Genomic DNA, 8,952 nt, shown 5'->3' on the forward strand with positions numbered 1-8,952 from the left:
AAGGGGGGCGAGGGGGGGCGTGGCGTGTGCCGCTATGTCCGCTACGCGGCGCCGCGCGCGCGCCGGGGGGACTGCCAGCCGGACGGCATCCACGGCAAGCCCCGCGCCCCGCGCCCGTCTGTTTGAGCCCCGTGGAACCTTCATGCGATGCGTACTTCAATATCAATTCCAGCGTACACCAATTTTTTTGTTGATTTTTATTTGATTTTTTCTTCTGATTTTTCTAGGGGTTTTCATCATTTTTTTTTGATTCTTTAAAAGCTGTACACTGATATTTGTTTCGAGTAAAGTATCCCTCACCTTTATACACCACCGTGTCGTTCCTTTGCAGACGTGGAGACCACCCCCGACCACTGGGTGCAGGTGGAGGTGTCGACGCTGCGGCCCTCCCCGCCGCCCGCGCCGAGCAGCAGACCCACCGCCAGGCCGACCGCCCGGCCGCCCGCCAGCACCCTGGGCACCACGGCGAGCGGCACCGCCGGCACCACGGGCACCCTCGGCACCACCATGGGGACGACGCAAGGGACGACGGCGGGCACCACCCTCCCCGTCACCAGGCCGGCGACGGAAGGTCAGTCTCGTCCGTGTGCTGTAACGTAAACCTGGACCGCCTCTCCCTATGGGTCGCGCGGCTGCCGGCACCTTCGTTTAACTCGACCCGGTTTTCAGCGCCCACGACGGAGAGCATGCCGGAGACCACCGAGCTGCCGAGCACCTTAACGACGTGGAGCACCTCAGGGAGCACAGCCGGGAGCACGGCCGGCACTACGTCCGGGAGCACTAGTGCAGGCACCACTAGCGGCACTATTGTAGAGAGCACTAGCCCGGGGAGCACAAGTCCAGGGAGCACCAGTCCGGGGAGCACCAGCCCGGGGAGCACCAGCCCGGGGAGCACCAGTCCAGGAAGCACCAGTCCAGGAAGCACCAGTCCTGGAAGCACCAGTCCTGGAAGCACCAGTCCAGGAAGCACCGACGAGCCGCCACCACCAGTTCCCGGACTCGATGTTGAGCAACTCACCCAGCTCAACATGAGCGACTTCAGAAACGGTAAGCAAACAGACCGAACAAAATTGGAAGCAGCAAGAGACTAGTCTCTTGGAAGCAGGGACCTGTATGGTTTGGCCCAAGCTCCCGCCACTGTCTGTCGCCTTCGAGTCCCGCGCTGTAGAGCGCCTGCGATTCACAGGGTAGGCAACCCAACGCACTCCCGAGTCGCGATTGCCTACCTGCCAGGCGCGCGGCCCGCGCGCTGCTGATGGGGCCGCTTGTACATCTCGCATCCTGGGGCTCCCTCTGCATACAGTAATGTCCCTCTCGAAGCTTGCAAACCGGGACCGGATTTCAGCTTCGAGAGGACGACCCGAAAGTTAGCCACATGTTGCGAACCTATTGCATTGGCTCGGACTCGGGCATCAGGCGGTTGTAAATGCTTTGTCGTCCGAGCTAGCGCGAGCTCGCCAGGTTGAAAATTCCCATCCTTAAGCAGGGTCCATCTCAAAATTTCAGCTTCGAGCGAGCCAGCTTCGAGAGGAACATTACTGTATTAGCCGGGGGGGGGGGGCTTTAACTGGGCTTCCCGAGGTCGGTACGGATGCCACGTCACGCCACAGCCAGGCGGCGGTCAACATGTCAGCCCCCGCCCGCCCAAGCCCGCTCCAGCACTACCGGCCGCCTCAGCTGGTGTGTTCGGCACGACCACGTCCGCGAGCAAGGACGGCTCGTCGGGGGGACGTGGGCCGCCGAGTGGACAGTGACCCAGACCCACAGCCCGCGGGGCGCGCGGGGGCACTGACTGCTCCGGGGCGGCGGTGGCGCGGACGTGTCGGAGTGACTCACGACGCATGATTTATCCTTGCCACTTACGCCCCTCCCTCGTCCAAGACGTGCCTTCTCTCCACGTCCAGTTTCAGCCGTCCGTTCCAGACCCCCCCCCTCCCCTTTTCCCCTGTCCGCGGGTCCCCACCATCCCCCTCCTCCGCTCCGCAGAGCGGTGTCTCTGGATGAGACGCGGTGGATAATCACGATATATAAAAACACCGCGATGGGGGAAGGCGTAGTAGGGTGAGAAAGGGGGGTGCACAATGTGAAATAAGAAAACAAAAAAGAAAAGGCTTGAGGTGCAGTGCGGGCCGCCTGTATGCGGGTGCGGCCCGGCCCGGCGGGAGGCGCAAGGTACCTCAACAGGTAAGCCGTTGGTTTCGCGCCGTTGCGCTCTCTGGCGGCCGCAGCCTCAAGCTCCCCGGACAACTAACCTCGCCGCCAAGCCCAAACCAAAACAGACGGCCGGCGCCTGCAGCACCGCTGGGCTGGTCCAGGAGGGCGTAAGCCTTCAGCGTCCGCGTCGGACGAGTGCGGGGCGAGCGGAGCGAGGACGCCGGGGAGACGGGAGAGACCAGCGGACCCGAACCATGGCCATCATCAACACCACCCTCTTGCTGCTTTCAGTGTGCGGCCGCCGGCTGTTCCCCGAGGCCAGGATCGTCGGCGGGGAGAAGGCGACGTTCGGCAAGTGGCCGTGGCAGGTGAGTTTCAACTGGTGGAAGAATGCGAAAAATGAAAGGTCACACCCCCCCTCAAAAAAACACCATCCTCTTGATCTTATTTGTGATCTACTTGTCGGGCGGTGGCAGTAAGTTATCGTCCTGCTGACTCAGGATGCCTAGCTCTGGGGAGGAGTGCCAGCTCACTGCGCTCGCCCACACCTCTGTGGGAACGATCGACCGAGACCTGGTTACACAATCAGACACTTCAGACGAACCGGTGTCATTTTTTGCCATTTTCGCGACAAATCAGAGCCTTCTTATCCAGTTACATCGGCCCTTTTCTGGGCGAGACTGGGCTCGCCGCTTTGCATCTCGATTCATGCGTGTTGCAAGAGTCGTAGTGTAGTTAGAGACCAGTTTCCCTGTACGGTTGTGTGAAGGTAAGTGTGAACACGCTTGGTGATTCGAGCCGCATCCGTGAACGGCTTTTGTAGTTGCAGTTCTACTACGGCGTATGCAAGCGTGTGGCCGGGTTGCATACTCACCCGGGGCCGGGGACAGGCGACAGGCAGGCAGTCCGCGCTCGCACGACTGCGTGTGGCTCATCACGAGCCGTCTGCAAAGCAAGAAAGAAAGGCTCTGGAGGGAATTTTGTGACGATTCTGGAGGGAACTGCAAAGCAATGAGGGGGGCCGGTTACGCCTTGCGGTATACGAGCATTTAGCCAAGTCACAACTGGTTCCGTTTGGGACCGAGGGACGGGGTGCGGGGGAACGCCCCCGAGGAGTCAAGGACCCCCGCGGGCTCCCCTCGGTCCGGACGCCGCCTGGCCCAGCTCGTCGCCTCTCTCTCGGGGTGCGAGGCGAGGACAGATTCTTGCAGATTGTACTGTACTTGTCGGTCGGGGCGACCCGATCCCGATCATCGGCGCGAAAACTTGTCATCAGCGACGGGACGCCGGCCGGGGGTATGGGAGGGTGCCGGGTTGTGGAATTCGGTTCGTCGGTCCCCTTGCTGATCAAGGCGCAGGACACGATTCCAGGAGGAAACTGGTTCCCGCACTGCAGCGACGCCGCCGTGGGGTCCCTGGCCCATACGCCAGAGGGGGCAGACGCGCGCCGACGCGGGGCCTTCAGGAGGGGGAGAGCGGGGCTCTGCTAAGGCGGGCTGTATTCTTGTCACGGACTAATGTGCATGCCAGCTCCCGCAGCCAGCTATCCGCTGATAGCACAGCTCCCATATAACTGTTCTGCGCCGCGGGTGCCCCGCCCCGCCCCGCCTTCCCTATTCAAAAAGAAGATTGGATAGAGGAGGCGGGCGAGGGGCGCGAGGAGCGTCCTCGGATGGCTTTACGGGATCGCTCCCTACTTGGCCACGTGGTTCTCTACTCCTCCTCCTCCTTCTCTTCCTCCTTGACGCACTGTACATTACAAACCGCCGCTCCCCTTCTTGCAGATCTCCCTGCGCCAGTGGAGGACCTCCACGTTCCTGCACAAGTGCGGCGCCGCGCTGCTCAACGAGAACTGGGCCATCACGGCGGCGCACTGCGTCGACAAGTAAGTACACCGCGCACACGTACCTGACGCACGGCCAGTACGTGTTCAAACCGCAAGCACTTACCACGCGGAGAAAAATACTTTGGTTGCTGCAACTAAAATGGTGTTCAATCTGCCCCCTGAGTCATAACCATAGAACGTTCTCTCGTGCTGGCTGGGAGTGTTTGGTTGGAGCGTCTGGACGCTCAGCCCTGAGCCATAACCGTAGAACGTTCTATCGTGCTGGCTGGTTAGAGCGTCTGAACCAGCTAGCACGATAGAACGTTCTATGGTTATGACTCAGGGGGCAGATTGAACACCATTTTAGTGACAGCAACCAAATTTTTCAGCCGTGGTGACTTAACATTTTTCTCGGTGCAATTTTACTTGATTTTTTTTGTTTTGTTTTTTTAAAAATAAATTTTTGTGATTTTTTAAAATGAATTTCGTGATTTTTTAAAGTGATTTTTTAAATGAATTTTATGTATTTTTGCTGAGCCGCTCGATGTTTGTTCCCCTGGCAGCGTGCCGCCGACGCACCTGATGCTGCGCCTCGGCGAGCACGACCTCTCCACGGAGGAGGAGCCGTACGGCTACCGGGAGCACCGCGTCCAGCTCATCGCCAGCCACCCGCAGTTCGACTCGCGGACGTTCGAGTACGACCTGGCCATGCTGCGCTTCTACGAGCCGGTCCAGTTCCAGCCAAACATCCTGCCAATCTGCGTGCCCCAGGACGACACCAACTTTGTCGGGCGGACGGCGCATGTCACCGGATGGGGCCGCATCTACGAGGGTGAGTTCCATCAAATGGTTTACAATTAGTAGAGTAGAGTTTACAAGGTCCACCACCTGGCTCCTCAGAGCCCCTTGCGGGTATGCAGCCCAACTGCACGCATGTGTTGCGGCACGGTGTATTACGACCGACCACTTCAAAGTACATTCAGAAACGAGGATAATAAGATTGTTTATTTTCTTTTTCTTCGGCAGAGGGTCCTCTACCGAGCGTGCTGCAGGAAGTGTCGGTCCCTGTCATCAACAACTCTGTGTGTGAGACCATGTACCACGCTGCAGGGTACATCGAGCACATCCCAAACATCTTCATCTGTGCGGGATGGCGGAAGGGCGGGTTCGACTCCTGTGAGGTTCGTACAACTGCCACATATAGAGTTTTAAAAATACTATCTTGAAAAGTTCACAAAGAAACACATTTTTAGATGGTTGAAAATTTTCACAATTTTATACATGACAGTACTAAGAAAAAGTAATAAGTTACAACTTTCTTTTTGCTTGCAGGGCGATAGTGGTGGTCCCATGGTGATCCAGCGGCCGGAGGACAAGCGCTGGGTCCTGGCTGGAGTCATATCCTGGGGCATTGGCTGCGCGGAGCCCAACCAGCCCGGCGTCTACACGCGCATATCCGAGTTCAGAGACTGGATCAACCAAATCATGCAGTTCTAGGCGCACGCTTGCTGCACGCGAGTGCAGTGTGACGGTGCAAGTCAGTGGTGTGCGACCCGTGCCGGGGTCCAGCACGCCCCCACCCGACCAGCGGAGGCGGAACTACCGAACAATCACGCGTGGCCGCGTGTCGGTTCAACTCCACGCCGTCGTTCTGCTGCTGGCGCAGGAAAAACATAACCGAAGACTGAAGAGAGACGGGGCGCCCTGTGGACAATGAGAGGGACCTCCTGAACACCAGAGCGGTACTGAGCGGTGCGCAGTGAAGGGCGGCGGCTGGCAACATCAAACTGCCATATCTAGAACAATCTAGAGAACATAATGTTTCTAGAGTGTTACCTAGAGTGATCTAGAGAAATGATTTCTAGAATAATTAGAGTTATGTGAATGGGCATCGTGAAGGCCCTTCGCTAGTGGTGATGTGTTTCAAACACAACCTGACTCGGGGCCGAGTGATTGTGATATGCTAAGTGCAATGACTATTTTTTTTTTTATTGGAATGACCTTCATTTTTTAGTGTAGGTCTTTGTGCACAACAGTTAATAGTGCGGTCAGGAGAGTAGACCCGGTGCGGCAGTGTCTGTGATGACCATTAAAAGGACTCAGGTCTTTATGCAGATGCGGCCATATCGCTGAAATAGTATGATTCTTATTGTTTGGTGCAATATGTGAATGCTTTAATCCTTTGGTCTTTTAAGTTTCTCAGTTTTGTTGTTAAAAACAAATCAGATATAGTTATGAACGATATCTCACCGTACTGCATAGTTCTTTGTTTTGTTTATTTATTGAAATCATTGATTCCATTTCATGCCACAGTTCAAGAGAATACAAACCTCTTCACACTTTGTGTGTCCTATTTCTTTTAGCGTATTTTTATGAAAAGAATTGCCAATCCTATTTTTATATCATATTAAACTTTGTCTCGCAAAAGAAAACGTATGCACTAAGTGTGATCGTAGTATGAGATGGAGTAAGAGACAATGAGATATTTAACTCAGATGGGTAACCATATTAGAAGAGCATCAAATAGTTGGACAGAAAACAATAATTCAATATCTATTGAAGATGTGTTAAATTACGTTGCAACTGTATTGTATTTTTTTTTATTTTGTTGCTCGACTGGGTTGAATGCCTTATTTTCCATTGTGTTGCAAGAAGTGATAATTGCATATCAAAGTATTTAGAGACCTATCTGTTGATTAATTTATTTTAAAATGTGTTATTTTAATTATTAAATTAATATTTGTACATAGAGATAGAAGGTGTGATGTGTAAATTTTACTTTAATGACAATGATGAGTGAAAGTTTTATTGTTCTTTGCCAAGGGTACTGTGCGAGTGTATGAATGGTTTTGTAATTTATTAAAATAAAAAGTAAAACAAACAACTACATCATGACTTACAAGTTTTGGCGCCATGGTTGAGGTTTGAGCCAGCAGCTTTCCCTGGGTTCCCAGCACAGGATGTCATTTCGTGTCCTTTCCTTCTAGAAAATGCCTATTGATAGCTATGAGTGCTCTCGTTCCTGTCCTATTCACTAAACGCGGTACGGACTACAATATCCAAACGCGTTCTGGAATCCTAGCTCTAGCAAAAGGCTCAGTGGGTCAGACGTGTCCTCCCAGTATTACCATAAACCAAGACTTCCTTTTAATTTAAATGCATAAGAGCTTATAGCGAACACATCGCAGTTATTCCTTCCATCCCCAATAAGGGCTAGAGAGACTCAGGGGCCCCGCACGCTGCGCTGTGATCGGGTCGGCGCTGCTAGGCGCTGCGCCCGCTGGTTGGCCGGGCGGACGTGCCGAATGCACCCCGACGGTCGTTCGGACGACGATCGGCAGCGCCGCCGGGTAGGGCTGTGCGATATACAGATTTTGATATCGCGATACGATATTAGGCAGGTATCGAGCATCGCCTCGATACATCGAGGCTCGATATTATCGAGGTATCGAGGCATCGTGGGTATCGAAGCCTGTCGATGGCGCGATAGAACACGATATCGAGGTATATCGTGCTTAAAATATGCTACAATACCCACGATATGCCTCGATATCCTCGATATTATCGAGCCTCGATAACGATATGCGATATCGGGAGCATATCGAAGCCCTCGATATCAACATGATATCGTATCGATATTGAAATATCGAGATATCGCACAGCCCTACGCCGGGCGCACTCCGGTGCAGCGCTGCCGCGCATCTGTGTCGCCTGACCCTAGGAGGCTCGCTGAAGCCCGGCGGGCTCCGGAGGGTTCGCAACTCCCTGCCCTTGTGAGGCCAGATGTTAGGCTGGCCGACGGAGCCGCCCAGTGCCGACCCAATCACAGCGCAGCGCGCGGGGCCCCGAGTTGACGCCTCTCTCCCTCTGAGTCTCTCTAGTAAGGGCCGACAGACAATATCCACCGTGAGCCACGCTTCATCCCCAGCCCCCCAAACAACCATGGGGCGCATGGGATCCCCATGCCAATGGACACGATGCCATGTAAAATAACGATTTACCACGAGAATTGTCTCTTTTACCATGTGAGATATTTCCTCATGGACGGGAATAACACTTTCCATAGTAAAGTCTTTCATTGAAAGACACTTTTCAATGGTGATTTTTTTAAGTGAAGAAAATTCCATGGGATCTATTTCCCCATGCTAATTTTTTCTCACGGCGAACATGCTGTACCTCGGCGGATGTACAATCTCCACGATTGCCCATTTTTGATTCATTGAGCTCTAAACACTTTTTTCGGTAATCTTGAATACGGCTTGAGCTACGCTAAAATGGACTGTGGATTTGGCTTTGACGTCCCTGTTTGTAGCTACAGGATTGTAGCTACACCAGACAGTGCCCGAGTCAGCTTAAACCGAACCGTCTATACTAATTCATTACTTCCGCCAATGCTAGAATATCAACCAGAAGTAAACAGCGCTAAGAACTAAAGCGAAAAGAAAGATGTCAATGCCTCTCCGAAGCTCTCGCCTTGTCCAAGCGCTCGGAGAGGGCCGCGGGGGCCCGATTCAGAAAACCATTGCCTACCCTCCAGGCGTTTTCAGCGACAATCATCGACCCACGCCTAGATAAACACGGCGTTACTTCCTAGATTTAGAAAGAATTTATGAGCATGGGGTCAAAAGAAGCCTAAACCCAAAGTCACCGTCACGACAGACGCCTTAGAGAGAATCCGTGGCCTACCTCGCAGGCGTCCAAGCGACAACTCGTGTAACGGCGACAAGTGGTAAGTAGTATTTATGGACACAAAAATGTGGCCACAAATGGGGCAACATACGATGTCCGACGCCACCAGCCACACGCCCCTTTTGTGGTTAAACAGTTGTAGCTACAGTCGACATGACCGCATGCAGCTTCATCCGAACCAAAATTGTCGGCCCTAAGATCAACTCCCGGGCGGGGCAAATTTTCTCTTTGTCGCTTTTTGTCTCCCGTTTGGCAGGACCGAGCTCACACCTCGGCTCCGTAGG

The 8,952-nt window shown here is 53.9% G+C and overlaps 1 protein-coding gene across 1 annotated transcript in view; it reads left to right on the plus strand.

Annotated features, from left to right (window-relative positions):
• LOC113210065 (serine proteinase stubble) overlaps nucleotides 1–6,866 on the plus strand; it is a 36,850-nt gene extending 29,984 nt beyond the window's left edge. The window contains exons 5-11 of the mRNA XM_052272791.1: nucleotides 332–571; nucleotides 670–1,047; nucleotides 2,446–2,522; nucleotides 3,939–4,039; nucleotides 4,543–4,811; nucleotides 5,006–5,160; nucleotides 5,312–6,866. Coding sequence (XP_052128751.1) covers nucleotides 332–571; nucleotides 670–1,047; nucleotides 2,446–2,522; nucleotides 3,939–4,039; nucleotides 4,543–4,811; nucleotides 5,006–5,160; nucleotides 5,312–5,476 — 1,385 coding nt within the window. The 3' untranslated portion in view covers nucleotides 5,477–6,866. The remainder of the gene's footprint in view (nucleotides 1–331; nucleotides 572–669; nucleotides 1,048–2,445; nucleotides 2,523–3,938; nucleotides 4,040–4,542; nucleotides 4,812–5,005; nucleotides 5,161–5,311) is intronic.
• Nucleotides 6,867–8,952: the final 2,086 nt, after the last annotated feature.

This window comes from Frankliniella occidentalis, unplaced genomic scaffold (genome assembly GCF_000697945.3).
Source record: "Frankliniella occidentalis isolate FOCC.00 unplaced genomic scaffold, Focc_3.1 Scaffold225, whole genome shotgun sequence".
Taxonomy (NCBI): domain Eukaryota; kingdom Metazoa; phylum Arthropoda; class Insecta; order Thysanoptera; family Thripidae; genus Frankliniella; species Frankliniella occidentalis.